At 35.5% G+C, this 20,428-nt stretch overlaps 1 protein-coding gene across 4 annotated transcripts in view; it reads right to left on the reverse strand.

Moving 5' to 3' along the window:
• ZFR (zinc finger RNA binding protein) overlaps positions 1 to 20,428 on the reverse strand; it is a 69,553-nt gene that overhangs the window by 40,719 nt on the left and 8,406 nt on the right. For 2 of the 4 annotated variants that reach the window (XR_016020601.1, XM_088796468.1), the window contains exons 3-6: positions 12,571 to 12,594; positions 10,820 to 11,102; positions 8,377 to 8,521; positions 6,217 to 6,435 (exon numbers count right to left, since the gene is read on the reverse strand). Coding sequence is in view for 2 of the 4 variants with exons in the window: in XM_088796468.1 (XP_088652594.1) it covers positions 6,217 to 6,435; positions 8,377 to 8,521; positions 10,820 to 11,102; positions 12,571 to 12,594 (671 nt within the window). In the remaining 2 variants the exon portion in view is untranslated. The remainder of the gene's footprint in view (positions 1 to 6,216; positions 6,436 to 8,376; positions 8,522 to 10,819; positions 11,103 to 12,570; positions 12,595 to 20,428) is intronic. The other 2 variants (XR_016020602.1, XM_088796469.1) reach the window with 1 other exon arrangement.

Below are 20,428 nucleotides of genomic sequence, written 5' to 3' on the forward strand. Positions count from 1 at the left end.
TAATTTGTATTTTTTTTATGTTCAGTGATTTATAGATTTAGAGATCTGTAGTTTTAAATTTGACAAAATTGCTGATTTTATTTCTAAATCTACCTAAAAACTGGGAAACGTACCCATTCTAAACTAAGATCTCTGGAAATTTCATGGACTCTCTATTTATCATATTCCAATAAGATGTCTATTTTTCCCTCAAGTGGAAATGAGTGGGCAAAGAGTCATGTAAGGTTCAAAACAGATTCCTAATTGCCAGGATAGCACAGAACTACTTAAGGAAAACTGAACTTTTTCGTCTCACAAACGCAGACTGCTATACTGAAAAGTAAACACTAATGACCCACCAACTCCAATATACCTGCACAGAGAGAAGAAAACGGAATTGGAAAGGTGAGAGTTAAAATGCATGGGAAATCATAATCACATGAATCTGAGACTGGACATTTTCAGAAGAGAGAGTAGTTGAGCAACTCCCAAGAAAAGCATTCCTATACTTTTATGGCAGGTTATTAAATTTTGTAAATTCTTATAGATACGAAAACAGAAGGTGTGATTAAAAAAAAATCTAAAAATAAAAGTAGGAAGTAGGTAAACATACCAATAATAAACAGATAAAAGACCATCAGAAAACAATTGATATAATTGGTCAAAAGAAAAATTCTATAGATTATTAAACTGTTTAATGTGTTGATTCTACCAAAGTCCCCTATTACTAATGAATGTGATAAAAAGAGCCTAATTAAGCTCACAGCCAAATGCTTTCAGATTTATAGGCAGAAACATGTCCATTTTAAATTTCGCTCTTTAAAATACCATAAAATTGTCCAATTAAAAGTAATAAAGCTGGGCCGGCCCGGTGGCTCAGGTGGTTAGAGCTCCATGCTCCTAACTCCGAAGGCTGCCGGTTCGATTCCCACATGGGCCAGTGGGCTCTCAACCACAAGGTTGCCGGTTCGGCTGCTCGAGTCCCGCAAGGGATGGTGGGCTCTGCCCCCTGCAACTGGGATTGAGCACGACACCTTGAGCTGGGTTGCCTCCCGAATGGCTCAGTTGGTTGGAGCGCGGGCTCTCAACCACAAGGTTGCCAGTTCGATTCCTCAACTCCCGCAAGGGATGGTGGGCAGCGCCCCCTGCAACTATGATTGAACATGGCACCTTGAGCTGAGCTGCTGCTGAGCTCCCGGATTGCTCAGTTGGTTGGAGTGCGTCCTCTCAACCACAAGGTTGCCGGTTCAACTCCCGCAAGGGATGGTGGGCTGCGCCCCCTGCAACTAGAAAACGGCAACTGGACCTGGAGCTCAGCTGCGCCCTCCACAACTAAGATTGAAAGGACAACAACTTGACTTGGAAAAAAGCCCTGGAAGTACACCCTGTTCCCCAATAAAGTCCTGTTCCCCTTCCCCAATAAAACCTTTTAAAAAATAAATAAAAAATAAAGCTACTTTTACATCATAACCAGTTAGGACCACGAGTTTTATATGAAATCTTTAAAATATAGACATTTCCCAAATGACTAGTTGTTCCATATAGAATCTGTAAAAATGCCACTTAAATATACATTCATGAGTTATATATCAAGAAAACGAAGTAAAATAAGATCAACAGCATCCTATAATGGATGACCAGGAATTTTAGTTGTTTTTTTTTTTCTTTTTTGAGAATCCACAATACAGACACAGGAAGACTCAGAACTTATCTTTAAGGCAGGTATTACTACTTTGCAGATGAGAAAACTGAGGCTAAGAGATTGTGAGGTCCCTTAAACACTGAGTTATTTAAAGTGCAAATCACCAGGTTAAGCTTAATTTTTATAAATAATCTCCTCCATTTGCACACATGTAGTCTAATAAAACTAGCAAGCTTAACTATAGCTTACTACTTCTTATAGTTTTTAAAATGTCTAAGCATGCACTGAAAGGTGGGCTAACAATTCTGGAACTCTGTTAAGGAACATCTTTAAATCTCCTATGTCGACTAGTAACAAAATGTACATTTCTTGTAAAAGCACTGTGGCAAAACAAATACAAGGCTGTGTCTCTAAGTAAAAGCCCAATTTTTGAACGCTAAAATAATTTCACTTCAAAAGTACTTTTATTAAAAATGTTTGTCAATTATTAGTAAGGCACATAATTAAAATAGTCAAAATATAATTTTTAAATTTACATTATCAGCAACAAAAACATACCATTTCACCAGTAAATCCATCATGCTACAAGTTACCATTTAGTATGTACCAATATTCTAGAACTCATTTTAATGAGATAAAAAGAATAGCTAACCTAAGTTGTAGTTGATATAAAATTGCAGATATAGAACATAGACAACCTAAAAATGATCTCTCTGGATGGCAATTTCACACTGTGTATCACGTATTCTTTAACTAATACATACCCTTTAATGTAACAATTCCAAAAATAGGAATTTGTCCTAGGAAAACAATTGGCAAACACACAAATCTTTACATACAAGAATTATTTTACCCAGTATTCTTTCTAGTTTTTCCCTAGTATGAAACTAAATGTTTCAAAATAGGAACTTTAAAATATATTACCTCCATACAACAATATATTATGCAGCCATTAAAAACCATGTATTTCTAAGCATAGATCTAGGTTTCTAAATACCACTGCCATTTAAGAAACCATGGCTCCTTTGTAAAATGACTAATTGTTAGTCGAGGGCAGGAAAATCTCCAAGTGTATCTGTAATAGCTTACTGTGCCAGAAAGGAGAGAAACACTCAAAGACTAATGATGCCAAGACGAAAAGACTCAGGAGCTGGTTTGAAAAGAATCCCTTTGGTCAAATTTGGGATAATGTGTGCCTCAAAAAGACAAAAAGGGAGTAATGGATTATACTGTATTGAATAAAAAAGAATGAGCCCATAGTAACACTAAAAGAGAGGAGGGTGGGGACACATTTTAGAGAAGAATGCCTAAGAATCAACATAAAGGATTCTACAACCACCACTGTAAATACTTGATTCAGTTAAGTGATTTTCAAAGGATCTAACACCATAAAGTGAAAGGTAGCTGGGCACAGGCCCACAAATTTCTTGGTTAGTTACAAAAAGAAAAAGGTATCTTTACAAGGGAGAGATCTGGTAGTTACCACTTTAACAGTGATTATACTTGATATCATCAATAACAAATAAACTGACATTTATTATGTGCTCCTGGTACAGTAAAATGGAAAAGTTTTCTTAGACAATTTAACTAATAAGCTGCCAGAATCTAAGCATAATGAAATCAGGTAAATCCAGATTGTGGGACATTCTACAACTGGCTTGAACTCTTAAAAAAAGTCAAGGTCACAAAACAGAAGACAAAAATAGGGGATTATCATACATTAAAAAAAACTGACATAATACAACCAAACACAATCCATGATCCTTGACTGGATCTTGAATATAAAACAAAGTACAAACACACAGAAAGCCTAGCCATAGAAGACATCTGTGGAAAACTGAAGAAATTTATTAGATAATATCCATCTTCAATTCCTTTTAAAGATATCTGCATTGTGGCTATGTAAAAGAATGCCCTTATTCTTAGAAATACATGCTGAAAAATTCTGGGCAAAAAGCATGTCATCTGCAACTTTTATATATAGCTGACCCATTAGAAAATACGTTTTAAGAGGAGATATAAAGTAAATGTGACAAAATATTAATAACTTGTGAATGTAGGTAATAGTATATGGGCATTTGTACTATTTTTTCAACTTTTCTGCAGAATTAAAATTTTCTAAACTAAAAAGTTGGAGAAAACTATTAATCAAAGGAATGATATATCTTTATATTTAGTGACACGAAAGGACATTCACAATAAGTAGTTTATACAAGGTGTGATCAAACAATATGGTGAATGTTTAAATTTTTTAAAAACTTATTACAGTAAAAGACACATTGCCATTAATCCCCCCTCAAAATACTCCCCCTTGCTTCAAACACATTTATTCTAATGTTCTTACCACTTTCTGAAGCAGTTCTGGAAGTCCTCTTCCGTGAGTGTCTTGAGTTGCGCTGTTGTGGCTGCCTAGATGTCCTGAACCATTTTGACTTTGGGGAAAAGCCCGAAGTTGCACAGTGCCAGATCATGTGAATAAGGTGGATGAGGACACACCGTAATGACAGTAATTGCCATACCAGAAGCGGTATGTGCCACGGAGTGTTGTCATGATGGAGGATGATTTACGGCACACTTTAAAAAACACCTCTCAACCGTAGCTCACACCCAACTGACTGCACTTAACAAGTTGAAACTTGTCACACACTATTACTAAGGTTCGGCTCACTGCTTCCCGTATTGAAGATCCCTGACTTTCCACTGGATGGCACTTGGCAGTAGCAGTCACTGTATTTTTTGATCACAACAGAAAGGCTCTGTGTCACACATGGCTTCTGGTATGGCAACTTCTGTCAAATAAAAACACTACAGTGTGTCCTCATCCATCTTATTCACCGGATCTGGCACCGTGCAACTTCTGGGTTTTCCCCAAAGTCAAAATGACCATGAAAGGTAAACATTTTGAATCGATTTAGGACATCGAGGCAGCCACGACAGCACAACTAAAGACATTCATGAAAGAGGACTTCGAGAACTGCTTCGGAAAGTGGCAAGAACGATGGGATTAAGTGTGCTCGAATCGAGGGAGAGTATTTTCAGGGGGATTAATAGCAATGTGTCTTTTACTGTAATAAATTTTTTAATTTAAACATTCACTTATTTTTGGTCACACATTGTAGTATGCATAACACAAATTCATTTTTATAAAGAAACATGCTATCCCCATGGAAGAAAAGTATACAAAGACATGCACTAAAATGTTAATGGCAGTTAGTGTCTAGGGGTAGATGTCCAGTGATTTTTTTTCCTCCAGTTTCTAGTTTTAAAATAACGACATATTATTCATGTAATAAAGCAGTATATAAAGAAAGGATACTATTGTACTCATTATTTTGAAGCTAATGTGGACACTAATAAAATGCGTCCTCAGATTTCATTGAAATAACTCCATTACAGTTATTAATTGGTTAATCAGATCAACAGAAGCAGAAAAGTTATATCCGGGCAATGCTGAACAACAGATCTAGGAATAACAACACCTCCAATTCATTTCCACGTGGTTGTCAGTTAACTTACAAATCTGCTCTCATTTTTCCCTTTTTCATAAGATCTCTTGGCATTCTTTCTGCCCACAAGATAAAGACATACACAGCAGACAGCAAGGCTTTTTTCACACCGACATTTCCATCCTCATCTCCTGATATTTATCCCCTCTGTCCTGTATTCCAGCCACAATGAACTCTTGTTCCCAAATACTCCGTGCCTGTCTAATTCACCATTTTATCCCTAGCACCCAGCACAGCATTTGGCATAGGGCAAGAGACAAAAAAAAAATCTCGAGAAATTAAAAAATATTTTTTTAATTCAGTAGCTAGGCTTCTAACACTCAAGCTACAGGTAAGAATTGAAATTGCTCATGTCACCTTAAATCCTCCATGGAACAAGATAAGGTATTAAGGAATAAATAAAATGCAAAACAACAACAAACCACATAGTAGTATAAGACCAGTGTCTACAAAAAAGTAAAGTGTGATTTCAATCACTGGAATACTGGAGGTACCTCAGCTGGAAATTAGCAAAAGCACTGGACACAGTAAGAATGTTTTAGTGATTATACTTGTCCAGGAAAAATGTACGATTATTTAAGGAAAATAAAACTACTCTGTATTTCCAAGATGTGTTATATAACCATTATCTTATGGATGTTTACAAATATGCTACCCAATATTTTCCAGATTACTTATTCCTGATAATAAATATGAAGAAACAGCCCCTCAAGGGCTGAAATAAAACAATATAATTTGTCAGTGGTATTCCCTTGTTAACCTTGAGTTTTCAAATTCACTTGGAAAAGTCAGAAATAAAATAGAATAGAATACTAGTAGAATACTGTCGTTTTATCTTATTGCAATGCTAGGCCTAAGACTGATGACTAGCTTTCAAATGTCCAATAGAGCATTTCACGTTCTACTAAAATTTTCTGGCTTAAAGAGAAAACAAAAAACCCCATGCAACTTATGATCCATTTGTCACATGATGCACATGTATTAAGGCCTATCAATTAATTCAATTCTTTCTACTGGGAGGAAAATCAAGGTAGTTTCTAGCAAGTCTCTAATTTCTTTATTCATTTAAACACTGTTTATCAGTCTTACCAGAATAAGTAACTGCCGTGGTACTGTAAGTAGCACTCTGGGTATAGGATGGCACCACAGTAGCTGCCGCTGCTACTGGCTGTACGGTGGAAGATACAGGATAAATGGAGAAAGTAGTAGTAGCTGGACTCGGTGTGGCTGGTTTTATGGCTGTCACTTGTCGAGTTTGCTGGGCTTGTGTATACTGAGTTGCACCTTGGCTATAACCTGCCTTGGGAGCTAAATGGGGAAAGAGACATCAGAAAATTAGAAGGGTGAACCATTTATAGCACTCATGTTATTGTGGTGGTCTGGAACCAAACTCGCAATATCTCCAAGGCATGTCTATAGCTATTGCACCCAACATCCTGGAAAATTACAAAAATAGGTATAAACATTAACTATAAATCTGATGCCAGCAATTTCTTCCTGGCAAAAGGGGTAAAATTCTTATTACGAACTGAGCAAAATATAACATTTACATAAATTAATTTATTATCCTATCCCAGATGCTTTCCACTTATTTCCAAAATGGTACTTTGTAAAACTTACATCTAACTGAAATACCGGTACTGCTTAAAAGAGGTATTAATAAAGGAAATTTTCAGAAAATGTGTGTGTGTGTCTGTGTGTATTTAGGCTAGTCAGTCTACTTGAGAGTTATGCTTCATATTGGGAACAGTAGACAGAAACTCAAAGTATATATTCCAATTCACCATAAAAATTTCAATGTTTCATTATATGGGACTTATTCACATATTAGTCATCACATTTTATTGATTTATCCACAGTGAACTTCAATATAATTCCAACTCACAAGGTACTACTGACTTAATTCTTCAAATATCAATAGGCTGAGTAGAGTTGTTCTTAAATGGCTACCGCTAATGTCTTTCTGTTGCCTTTGACTATATTCAAAACGAATGTATACTTTAAGAATCTTATGAGCCTTTTTATTAATCATTGAATTAATAATCACTTATTAATGAACATTAGAGCATATAAATGTAATTCCTGAGAAAGCCCCAAATATCAGGGAGCCGAACTCATCTTATGCTCAATTAAGTAAAGGTAGCTTAAAGAATTGCACTTAAGAGTTTATAAAACTTTATGAAATTTTACCCACACAATACACAGATGAGGACAAAATTTTAAAAGAGGAAATAATGTCCAAGACCTAAGTGACTTACAAAGTTACATAGGCAATGTCAGAACTCAGACTAAATCAAGCTGACTCTTACATAATTCAATCTAAGCACAATCTACCCTTGATAATTAACTAGGAAGTTCACTATAGATTGCTGTACTCAAAAATCATTAGAGATGAGACTAAAGGAAAAGTCAGAGTCATTATAATTCAAAATACTTTTAAACCTCTTTTAAAGAACACATAAAATCTTAGAACTAGAAGTACCCTAGTGTGATCTGCGTCAACTGTCTCATTTACAAATAAGAGAACAGAGATAAAAAGAGGTAAAAATCACTTGCCCATATTAGTGGTAAAGTCAGTACTAGAAGTCAATCCTATTCTTTCCTACCTTACGGTTCTACTCACTCTCCCAATGGTCCTTCAAAAATAATTAAAATAAAGGAGTTGCCTACTTTTCAAAACCCAGAGAGCTTTGTTTTAAAAGTCCTCAACTAAATCTTTATGAAAAAATCCATCTTTTAAAGATTTCAAATATGTACAACTGTTTGCAAACAAAACACTTCCTACCTTTGAACCAACTATAATATTGGTGACTGGTTGCAGAACCAATTGTCATTACAAATCAGAGGAAGATGATTTAAAAATACGGGCCCACAAAAGGTCTCCATTGGCCATAAAGGCAGCCCTATGTTCTGGGCATTTCTGGAAAAGATACTACGGTGGCCTGAAGCTATCACAACTTCTTTTGTACGACTTATTTCAGCAGGAAGAGAACTGTAAGCTAAAGACCAGAAATGAAATACATTTCTACAAGAGCAAGGTATGATTACGAATTGCTTCCATGGCCTTCTCTTTGGGATGGGACGCAAAGGCATTCTAGCAGAGAAAAGGAAGGACATGGCTAGAACCTGCCTCTCAAGGTAATATAACAAACTCAGTAAGTTTAGATGGACCCAAAAGCATACCTTCATTAAATACACCCTGAATAATATATTCAATAGTTTACAACCATGTATATTAATAAGACCCACCTGTCTGATAGTAGGTTTCAGCAACAGAAGGCTGAGGCTGGGCAGCAGCAGCTACAGCAGCAGCAGTTGCTGTTGGCTGCTGATAGTACTGCTTACTGTCATAAGCTACAGCAGGAGCTGTGGATCTTACATACGAGTACGAGTCCTAAGGAAAGGAAATGAAAGAAAATCTCACTATGAATGATGAGGCAAAGAAACCCCGCACACACACACTTTTACTATATAAAAGTATAATAAAACAAGAAATAAATAAATACCTAGACCCAGACATAAGAGTCAAAATCAATACAAAGGAGATTTATTTTTTGGACTTCAGTAAATAAGGTCAAAACCATTTCAAGCAGAACGTTTAACTTTTATAATCAGAAAAATCACCAAAACATTTTAAAATAGTGCTTTTTAAAAAATTTAATTTTATTTAAAAAATCAGTGAGTTTTTCCTTAAAGATAGATCCCATGTTAAAGAAGACCTGTATGTTCTAAGCTTTGTGATTGTTCCAGCTTTCTTTTTATCCTTCCTTATTTACTACTATCATTAACAATGATGAGAAGGAGCTTCCAGATGGAGGAAAAGGGAACAGAGGTTCCGGGGAGAAGGAATACTATATAGAAATCTCCAAAGCAGTGAAGATCAAGGTGAGTTGGGTCAATTCTGGCACTGCATAAGTGAGGAGGGGTGGGGAAGTAGGCAGGTGGAAAGCCTGAAGAAGCAGATAGGGCCCAAAAAATGGACTTCATGCACCCTGTTAAAAACAATGGAATTTATTATGTCTATAGACATAATGAAAACAATCACATATCAAAAGGAAATCAGAGACATGGATGGACCTAGGGAACATTATGTTAAGTGAAATAAGTCAGACAGAGAAAGACAAATACCATATGATCTCACTTATATGTGGAATCTAAAGAAAAGAGTAAGTGAATGAACTAATCAGAAACAGTTTTGGAGACATGGAGGAAAAACTAGGGTTGCTAGAGGGGCGGGGGGGTGGGGATAAGGGAAGGTGAGAGGTTTAGAAAATAGTCGGTAACCACAAGATGGCCACAAGGTTTTGAAAATTAATTTGGGGAATGTAATCAATAATGTAAAGATATTGTAGGGTATCCGATGGACAGGTGTCCCATTTCGGAGACCACCTCAGGGATGATGCAGATGCCTGATCTCTGCACTGTACACCTGAAGCTGAACAATAGTGAATGACAACTATAATTTTATATAAATATATATATATGTATGTATATTTATATATTTGTATGTATATTGTTACAGGAAGCGGAGTACAGCATTAGGAATAGAGACAGTGGAAATGTACTGGCTCTGTGCGTTGTCAGAGGGATAGTGGATGGGGGAGGGGGGTTCACACAGTGTGAGGGATATAAATGATAAATGTCTAAGTTTTGCTTTGTCTTGTGCACCTGAAACTAATAAAATTAAAAAAAAAAGGGTAAAGGGAATTAAGAGGTACAAATTTCCAGTTATAAAATAAATAAGTCACAGGAATGTAATGTACAGTATAAGGAAGACAGTCAATAATATCCTAATAATTCTATACGGTGACATATGGTTACCAGATTTATCATGGTGATCACTTTGTAAGGTATATAAATGTCAAATCATTACCTTGTACACCTGAAACTATAATAATATAACATTATATGTCAACTATGCTTTAACAAAAAAAAGGAAATCAGTTTAGTAACTTACATATTAATAGCAAATACTAATATTATTGATTCATATGTCAATTTCTTACTTGACAAAATAAATTCCTATACCTCAGAAAGAATATAGAAAAACTAGCTAAAATCCAAAAGGGTCAAAGTTTAAAAAAACTGATCCTAAAAGCAAACAAACAAAAAATGGGTTAAAGGAATTAGGACCAAATATAATTAAATAAGCAAGTAGTAATCCAGTACCACAATAAACACAATACTATCATTAGATCTTTATGTCCCCATAAAGCTGAACAAAAAGCAACTAGATGAATAAAGATCAGGATCGATTTCTGTTACATACTAAGAAAGAACACCATGAGGAAGAATGTACAGGCAACAGAATTCTCAGCCTTGATAAGTTTCAGGAAGACACTATAATTTGTCCTATATAGCTTAGGCTCATGGCTCTCAACATAGGAGGCAATGCTGTCAAGGTATATCTTCCCTGTATCTTAATTTTTCTGAAAAACGTGGGGTAAAATTAAAATATTTGACCAGGAATCAATATAAATTTTTCTAAATTAAATTAAAGTAAAGAGATACAAAATGGAGTAGAAAGACTATGCCCCTAAATTACTTAGGCATACACACTCTCTTTTCTCTGTCATTACAGATGTATTTTGGAAGACCCAAGTTTAAAAAAACTGGCTTGAACATTGTATGATACACTGTAGTCACTTAAGCCTGTACGTTAAACGCTATTGAAAACGAATAGTTTTCTTACCTGGTAGTTTTGTGTAGTAGCTGGGGGTGGTGGTGGTGGCGCTTCTTGTTGCCTCTGGGTATAACCATAGTCCGTTGCTGTGTGTGCAGTGGGGTAGCCTCCATAAGCAGCAGCTGTTGCAGCAGCTGCAACAGCTACTGGAGCAGGTCTGGCAACTGCAACTGTGGCAGCTGCCGGTGCATAGGCCGCAGTAACTGTGTGCGCAGCTACTGGAGCCTGATGGACAGTGTAGCTAGCAACTGTAGTTGGATGAGAGTAGGCTACACCCGAAGCTGGCTGCTGGCTATATTGTGGAGTAGAAGAATAAACACAATACAATTTAATTTTAAAATCTAGGAGTTTAATCAACTTAAGTAAAAAGCACCTTTTAGATAATTATGGACTACAAAAGATCACGTATTTTTTTGAACTTAATAAACCTCCTAATCAATACCATATTTATTGTGTAATTTTCATTCCTGAATCTCAATACATGAAAAAGTCACACATATGTTTCAAATCATAGATTATATCACAAAGCAAGAATGACAAACTGGGATAAAAAGAAGTATTAGGAGAAAAAAGTTGATCAAATTCTGAATTAAAAAAAATGTTTGTTGTACATAAAGTTCTTTATTATGCTCTACAGTTTTAAGAAAGTCTCTACAAAGAGACGTTAAGAAAAATATTGTATTCTAACTCCAATTACGGAAACCATTTAAGGTAGAAACTATTATCCAGTTGATTTAAGAAGTATTTCTGATGCCTTAGGGTAGTGGTTCTCAACTGGGGGAGATTTTGCCCTTTACCCAATCCCAGGGGATATCTGGTCAGGTCTGGAGATATTTTTGATCATCAAACTGCAGAGAAGGTGATGGTGATGAGTGCTACTGGCATCTAGTGGGTAGAAGCCAGTGATGCTGTTATATATCCTACAGTGCAAAGGACAGCTACCCACAACAAAGAATTATCCACAGAACGTCAACAGTGCTGAGGTTGAAAAATCCTGCTCTAAAATATGAAACCTACAATGGAGTATCTATTATTTTAGATAAATTTTCCAGATGTTAGGCAGTATTTCAATGTACATTTTTCTCTTAAAAATGTAGCACATGTTGCAGATAGATGCTTTGCAATCATAACCATTTAAACCTCTAAGAGGCAAAAAACATTTTCCAAAAACGTAAATCAAACGAATTTCCAGCTAAAGTTCTTAAATGTTTAATTTTTAAATTGACAGCCTGTGTCACATAAATCCAAGACCTAAAGATGTTGACATATGTGTATTTGTTGTTCTAGCATCTCTGAGTAATACACTCACCATTACACTTGCTAAAGCTGTATTACCAACTAAGACAGAAATGCCTTCTAAAAAAAGGAGACCTCCAACAGTTATTTTAGTTGATAGGTTTTAGTTGACTATAAGTTTTAATATGAGCCAACAGTTAAGAATAGCTAAGAAAAAAAATATCTGACATAAGCTGAAGTAAACTAGTAAACTAGAGAGTCTGATTCATGGGTTATTGTACAGAGTATTCTTCACTGGTGTGCACAAAACTGTAGAAATATGGCATACAATTAAATTTTGGGGCCATCATTTAAACTGTATTATGGAAATCACGGATAATTAGGAATTATTCAAAGAGAATCAATATGAAGCTTACAAATATGGGTATTATTTCATACAAAAAGTGGAGGACTGGGAGACATTCAGTGTAGAAAAGGTGACTGGGGCAGATATGATAGCTGCGTTCTAATTAGAAGAGACTTACTCCATGCTGCTCCAGAGAACAGAACTACAACCAATGGATGAAAGGGTGGCAGATTTCAGCCCAATATGAAAAAGAAAAAAAACAAAAACAAAAACAAAAACTTAGAACAGAGTCCAAAGAAGCTCTTATAATTCCTATTTGGTTGAGGTTTTCCGTATTTTGATATTAAAGTTAGTTTACATTTCCTATATATATGCCAATTATAAGACAGGAAAAGGAAAGTTTGTATTATAACAATGGGAAGAAAACTGTCTTAGGATTGACACTGTCTATGGATAATTCCACATCCTTAAGAAAAAATGCCAACATACTTCTTCAAAATTCCTAGAACTAAGAAAAAGAATTATACTTAAAATATGAATACATCAGTTTTATGAAATTTGTATTTAACAAGTCAATTAGGCAGACAATTTAACTTATACTGCCTCTTATCCCTAAAAGTCCATGTGACTCAGGAAGAAATGGTCATATGCTGTGGTTTATACCTACTCTGGTTTATGTCCCAGTATAATTATTAATAGTTCTCGTTTTTACTTTCCTACGTGTCTCAGTGTGAACAATAAATTTTAGTCACCCCAGAAATCATATAAAAAAAATGTCAGTGAATTTAGCAATTACCATATACATCCCTAGGTTTGCCTAACTGGACTCTGCTCTGTAAAGCCAGGTCCCTATCCATCATCTGGGCTGGAACCATGTCCCGCACGAAAAGAAATCATGAAGAATGATGATCCAGTCCCAATTCCCACAGAGTCAACGGTTAGGGCAGCTGACTGCTCACTGTTAAGAACAAAGATTCTCTGGGTTTGTTATCTTAGACCCTTCGAGGAAATTCTCTTTCAATTTCAAATATCCTTAGAAAAACTGACTTTTATGTGATACGTAGGTGACCAGACTGGATTATACCAATTCAATTAAATCTCCAGTGGCTAAGTCTAAATAAATAAGTTAATTTTTAAAAATTCAGGTGAAATCAAGATCAAACTCACTTGAGTGAAATTTGTCTAAATGGAAATAGTTCAAATCACGGTTTTCACCTAGTTGGGGGTGTTAGAATAAAAAATGTTAAATTATACCCCTACATAAAATTAAGACTTACTGTCTTTACATTATTTTTTAAATAAAGCAAGACATAAAGTAAATAACAACCCAAATCTTGTGCCATAAAAATACATTATGGAATATGAGAAGATTTTCATTTACTAAGTATTCAGTAAAGCAGAAGCTTCTATTTAGAAATCCTTTGTGAATAAATTCAATATAGTCAGTTTCAGTTTTTTAAACCAGAACTAAATAATAAGTCATGAAACAAACATATAAAAATATGGGTAAAAAGGTTAAGAAATACTTGAAGAGTCAGATATAAAATGGAAGGGTATTTCTCTTGGAAGTAAAAACAGGAAAAAACGTATTTAGGGAACTGTTAGTATTAAAGAGTAAAAACACTTTATATTCTTGGACTTGCCCTGGAGGTTAACAACTCCTCAACTGCTTACCAAAAAGTGAAGCCAGCCAGAGGCCTTACCAAAATAGACAGCCAACCAAAAATTACCACATATTTAAAGAAAGCCTACTATAAACTGCAAAGAAACAAGAATGACCCTGTAGAAAATGGATACTTCAAGGCAACAGACAAGAATTTTCAAAAACTCTAATGTGTAGCCATAAAACAAGAACTTTATACTAGTTAGAAGATAAAGTTGAGGGACACAGAGAAAATAAAGACATAAAAACCATAAAAGAAGATAAATCTAAAAGGTCCAATATTCAACTAGAAGGAATTCTAGAGAGAAAAGAAAAAAGCAGATCAAAGAAATTAAGAAATAAAATTTCTGGGGAGGCTGGATGGCTCAGTTGGTTAGAATGCGAGTTCTGAACGGGGTTGCCAGTTCGATTCCCACGTAGGCCAGTGAGCTGCAACCTCCACAACAGACTGAAGAACAACGACTTGGAGCTGATGGGCCCTGGAGAAACACACTGTTCCCCAATATTCCCCAATAAAAACAACTTTTTAAAAATTTCCCAATCTTAAAGGGAGTTTCAATTTTCAAATTCAAAGGGTGTAAAGCAGAATGAAAGAACCACACAGAGAAACATACAGCATTTCACAACACCTCACAACAACAAAAAACATCCTTCAAGTCTCAAGAGAGAAGAAAACCAGGTCACCTACACACAACTAAATGAAAATCAGACTCACTGATAACAATAGTGGCTAGAGACAATAGGATAACGTCTTCAAAATCAAGGGAAAATGATTATCAATATAGTATTCTGTACCCAGCTAAACTATTAAAGAAGAATACAGATATTTTGACATCCAGAGACTTAAGTTTACCTCCCATATATCTTTTCTTAGAATGCTATATAAACATATAATTGATAGCTAGATATAGATATAAATATAAGACATACAGACAAGGAAACAAACAAACCAAGAAAGAAATCATGAGATCCTGCAAACAGTGGCTCCAACCCCAGGAGAGAAATGAAGGGCCAGGTCAGCAGCTGTGCAGCAGGCCCAGAGTAGCAACAAGCATAGATTAGAATCGAAGAAAGGACAGAAGCCTCCAGGAGCAAGATGTTCAGGAAGAGGACTGGACAATAGACAGTAGACTGGGAGCCTGCCAAAATCTTAAAAATATAATCAAGGAACCAATAAGATTTGGGAGAGAAAAAGGTAATGAAAGTCTTCAGGAAATATAAAATTGCTTAAGAAAGGCCTGATCCTGGTATTAAAAGACACCACAGCTGAGCAATCAGTGGGGTGTAAAACCAGAAAAATCCATTTTAACTTGAACCTAGGAAGATTCTTCTAGTTAAGTGGTACAGGGTTGTAAAAATGAAACAAATTAGGAATTATAATCATAGGACAGTACTTGGCTCACAGCAAATACTATTTATAGTCATAATAATGAAAATTTTTGCTTTAAAGTTTTAGAATCAACCTAAATTACAGAAGGTAAACTATGATTACAGAATATAATGTAAACGTTATCACAGGTAAAACTGTAGCTAAGTTGGGAATGGGGTGGAGAAAGAGGGAAAGTAAAGCACAAAAGTTTCAAAATTCTTTTCCTAAAGCAGAGAGTACTGAGATACTGTCTATCTTTGATGAAACTAGAAATGGAATGTATTGCTTATAGTAACAGAAACAGCCATATCACTGAATTTGGGAGGAGAAATGAGAAACACGATAGGGTATGTACTAAATCCTAACTATGTAGGAAATTAAACTATAATATATAAAGTTAATGAATTAAGATACAGAAAATAAGCGTATTATTTAGTGATACAAAGATTATAAATAAAACTAGAATGCATAAAAGATGGGAGTCTTTGGGAAGTGGAATTGGGAGGCAAAGAGAAGGAAAAGTTGTTTTCATTATAAGCCCTTCTATACTACTTTATTTTAAATTACATCATGTATCACTCTGGTGGAGGAAGAAGCATAAAGGTATTGAAGTAGAATTCTCAAACTGGCAACTTAAACGACTAACAAACCAACCCCCAATTTAAATACTCCTTTCTAGTTATTCCAACTCGACTCTAACTTCTACATTTCTGGCCTCAACCCTAATCTATATCCAACTCTGGGCCCATTTTTAGTGCTCTCAAATTGCATTACTATGACCTGGCTTTACATTATACTCAATTTTGATAGTCACTACTGAAATTAAAATAACTTATGTATACAGATGGCTTGTCCATATAAGTATCACCGGGTAACAGGGAAAACATTTCTGTACCTCCTTTAGTTTCTATACAGTGATTCTCAAAATATGATCCAAAGACTGCTAAGGGTCCCTAAGACCCTTCCCGATGGTACAGGAGGTTCTCCCTTTTTCAATTACAGATTTCCTTTATGTATTTTAATCCAAACAATGTATTACAACAGACTGAATGCAGAAGCAGATCTGAGAATCCAACCATCTTAATTGAGATATTAAAAAGATTTGTAAAAATGTAAAACAATGGGGTGGTCAGATGGCTCAGTTGGTTAGAGCCCAGTGCTCTCTTAGCAACAAGGTTGCCAGTTCGATCCCCGCATGGGTCACTATGAACTGTGCCCTCCACAACTAGATTGAAAAGAACTACTTGACCTGGAGCTGATGGGTCCTGGGAAAACACACTTAAATAAATAAAAGTTAAAAAAAAAAAAAAAGTGAAACAATGCCCCTCATCTCACTATTTTTTGGGAGGTAGCAATATAGTTATTTTTCATAAAGATATTTTTGGTTAACATGTAGTGGTTTTATTATTATTTTTAAATGATTTAATAAATATTTTTTGAAACTTCTTATAGTGAATATTAATATAACCCACATAAACAAAAGTTCTTCGGGGTCTTCACTAATTACAAGTGTTAGAGGGGTCCCAAAACCAAAAAGTTTGAGAACCACCATTTCACAATACAGAACATTCAGAGCAGTCACCTTCATTTCCCTCCTCTGTATTACACCTTTAAGCAAAATAATCCCTTCTATTCTTTAACACGCAAACAGTGTTAGTTCTCAGGGAAAATGAGCTGTGCATGAGTGACCAGAGCCCAAACTCTGTTACCTGCAGCTGCAGTATCATTATGCAGGGGTCCAAATCTCCCTCTGTTTACCCAGTGTGCTGCTGTACAAATATAATTTTCTGTGTTAGCAGACACACAAAAGGCATTAAGAAGCAATGGACTAGAACTCTGGAACTCAACAAAAGAAACCAGCACAGACAGTGAATTATTAAAAAGCCCATTTCCCCTTTAAGGGAGTACTGTAAGGAAAAATTTCCTGGCTCAGTCCTGGCTCTGAGTAAAGGCAGGAAAAGTCTCCCCTGATGCTTCTTAACCACAAGCCAGCCCTCCTCTAGGCTTGTGCTCTGGAATTCACGTTATCTGACCAGAAAAACTCTTAAGTCAAGAAGTTAGTTTAATATGTCTCTGGATAGCAGTGCTTCCAAGTGCCACAAAATGCATATTCCTCTCTAAATGCTATAAAGTTCCAAGAAAGAGGAGGTTTCAATTAAAAAAAAAAAAAATCACAACAAAACTCCTAAGGAGCGGCCTGACCGGTAGCTCAGGCGATTAGAGCTCCATGCTCCTAACTCCAAAGGCTGCCGGTTCGATTCCCACATGGGCCAGTGGGCTCTCAACAACAAGATTGCCAGTTCAATTCCTCAAGTCCCGCAAGGGATGGTGGGCTCTGCCCCCTGCAACTAAAATTGAACACGGCACCTTGAGTTGAGCAGCCGCTGAGCACCCGGATGGCTCAGTTGGTTGGAGCGCGTCCTCTCAACCACAAGGTTGCCGGTTCAACTCCCGCAAGGGATGGTGGGCTGCGCCCCCTGCAACTAGCAACGGCAACTGGACCTGGAGCTGAGCTGTGCCCTCCACAACTAAGATTGAAAGGACAATAACTTGACTTGGAAAAAAAAAGTCCTGGAAGTACACACTGTTCCCCAATAAAGTCCTGTTCCCCTTCCCCAATAAAATCTTTTAAAAAAAAGAAAAAATGACTCCTAAGGAAACAAGTTACTATGAGCAAGAGTTTGCAGAATAAAAAAATTTTTGAAAAGACTACAAATATTAGAATTATTGGCTACAAAATATAAAATAAGTACACTTAAAAAGTACCAGACTACAAAAACTAAGACAAGGGATGAAGAGACTTATCAAAAACAACCAGATGAATTTTTAAAAGAACCAAACAAAACTTCCAGAAATTAAATAAAGCGTACATAAAAATTATCATTAGAACCTCAAAAGGGGATTATATAACTGATTAGACGTGCTGGCAAAAAATGAGTGAACTAGAATGTCTATAAAAATAATCCAGAATGCACAGAGACAAAGATGAAAAATATTAAAGGTTAACAGAACTGGAGAATAGGCCAAAAAGTGGTTAACTTATATCTAATAGTTGCAAATGGGAAAAAGGAATGGAAGAAAAGAAACTTCTAAAAACAATGTTTGAGATTTCCCAGAATTAATGAAAGATAAAAATCCTGAGATTCAATAGCCCAAACAAACCCCAAGTAGGAATAAATAAAAAGGAATTCTCATCAAGATGAATTTAAGCAAAACCATAAACCCCAAAGACTGAAGAGACACACTCATAAGTAGCCTGGGGGAAAATATTGCCAACAGAGACTTTTAAGTGATGACTTCTCAGGAATGAGGGTGAATTAAAGACATTTTAAGATTAAAAAAAAAAGTGACTAGTATACCCACATTACAGGACATTCTCAAAGATTTACTTTAGGAAGAATGAAAATGATCTCAGAATGAATAAATGTAAAGTAAAAAAAGTGGTAAATTTAAGTAATCACTATGTAAGACAATATTTAACAATGATTGCGGGGTTAAAATAATCTAAAGAGTATTGATCGAGGTTAAAGCATTTTAAGTCCTTGTATTGTTTAGGAGAGTAAAGATAATAATTAACTTTAGACTAAGTGAAATATTCATGCTAAATTTCTAGAGGAACCACTACAGAACAGAAGTAGTATATTTAATTTCTGACCTTGTAAAAGAAATGAGGGGGAAAAGTCTCAATCAAGAAAATGCAGGCAGCACCTGTCACTTACATTATTAGATGTCCTTTATCTTCCGTGGAAAATACAATGTGTGTGCGTGCATACATTTGTTTCCATTTTGAACAATACCATGAGGTAATTGATGAACATTTTTTTTCCTTTCTTTTTCATGGCACACAAAACACAATCTGACCTTTCCATTAGTACAAATTGCTCAACATTGTTGGACTTTTCTAGGTCAAATTATGGCATTTTATATACCTACAAAATTACTGACAGATTTAACTTTAAATTCGATTTCATATAACATTGAAAAAGATGCAGAATTCAACTTCCTCATAGGATCACCCTGAAGACAAATGACCTTTATTCCTTATACTTGATATTGTAATGTTATCGTCCCATTACCTTTATAATGCTATTAAAATAACTATGATTGTAGAATTTTAGAAGAAATTTAAATTCAAGTTCGATTTCTTTTTAAAAACTAAAACACAATAATCAATCCTACAATTTCTACTAACTCACTAATTAGACTGGCAGACTAGAGCAGAAAAGGGTGGTTAAATGTCATATGAAAACTGTTACTAATGGGCATGTTTAATTATGCCTTTGCTTTATTGTGCTCCACAGATGCTGGATTTTTTTGTTTTTACAAATTGAAGGCAAGACTCTTCACCAGCAAAATTATGACTTGCTTTATTGCGGTGCATTGGAACTGAACCAGCAGTATCTCCAAGGTATGCCTGTAGTTTTCTTGGGATTTTTAAACTCTCAGTATACCAAGAAAAAATAGCCATTACCATTTACCATCTGGGTCCACTGTAGCTTTTCCATTTATTGTATTTTTTAAGTTATTTGACAAATAAGTTACATAAGAATGAGGGATAATGACAAACAACTATTAAAAATGTTTAATTAGTAAATCCAGATTTTTATTCCATATTGTCCTGGTTTTTAAAGTACCCGTAGACACACCCACAAGATGAACCATATTCTCAGAACATAACTGCTCATCAACTGTTACTGGATTGCTGTGGTATCACAGTGTTTGTGTTCAAGTGACCCTTATTTTACTTAATAATGGCTCCACAGTACAAGAGCTGTGATGCTGGCAATTCGGATATGCCAAAGAGAAGCCCTAAACTGCTTCCTCCAAGTGAAAAAATGCAAGTTCTTGACTTAAAAAGAAAAAAAGTTTGTACGCCAAGGTTGCTAAGATCCTGGGTAGAATGAGTCTTCTGTGCAACTGTGAAGAAGGAAAAAGAAATCCATGCTAGTTTTGCTGTCACCCTCAAGCTGCAGAAGTGACAGCAACAGTGAGTGATAACTGTTT

The sequence above is a fragment of the Rhinolophus sinicus genome, chromosome 3 (genome assembly GCF_057876585.1).
Source record: "Rhinolophus sinicus isolate RSI-liver-muscle chromosome 3, RSI-T2T, whole genome shotgun sequence".
Classification (NCBI taxonomy): Eukaryota; Metazoa; Chordata; class Mammalia; order Chiroptera; family Rhinolophidae; genus Rhinolophus; species Rhinolophus sinicus.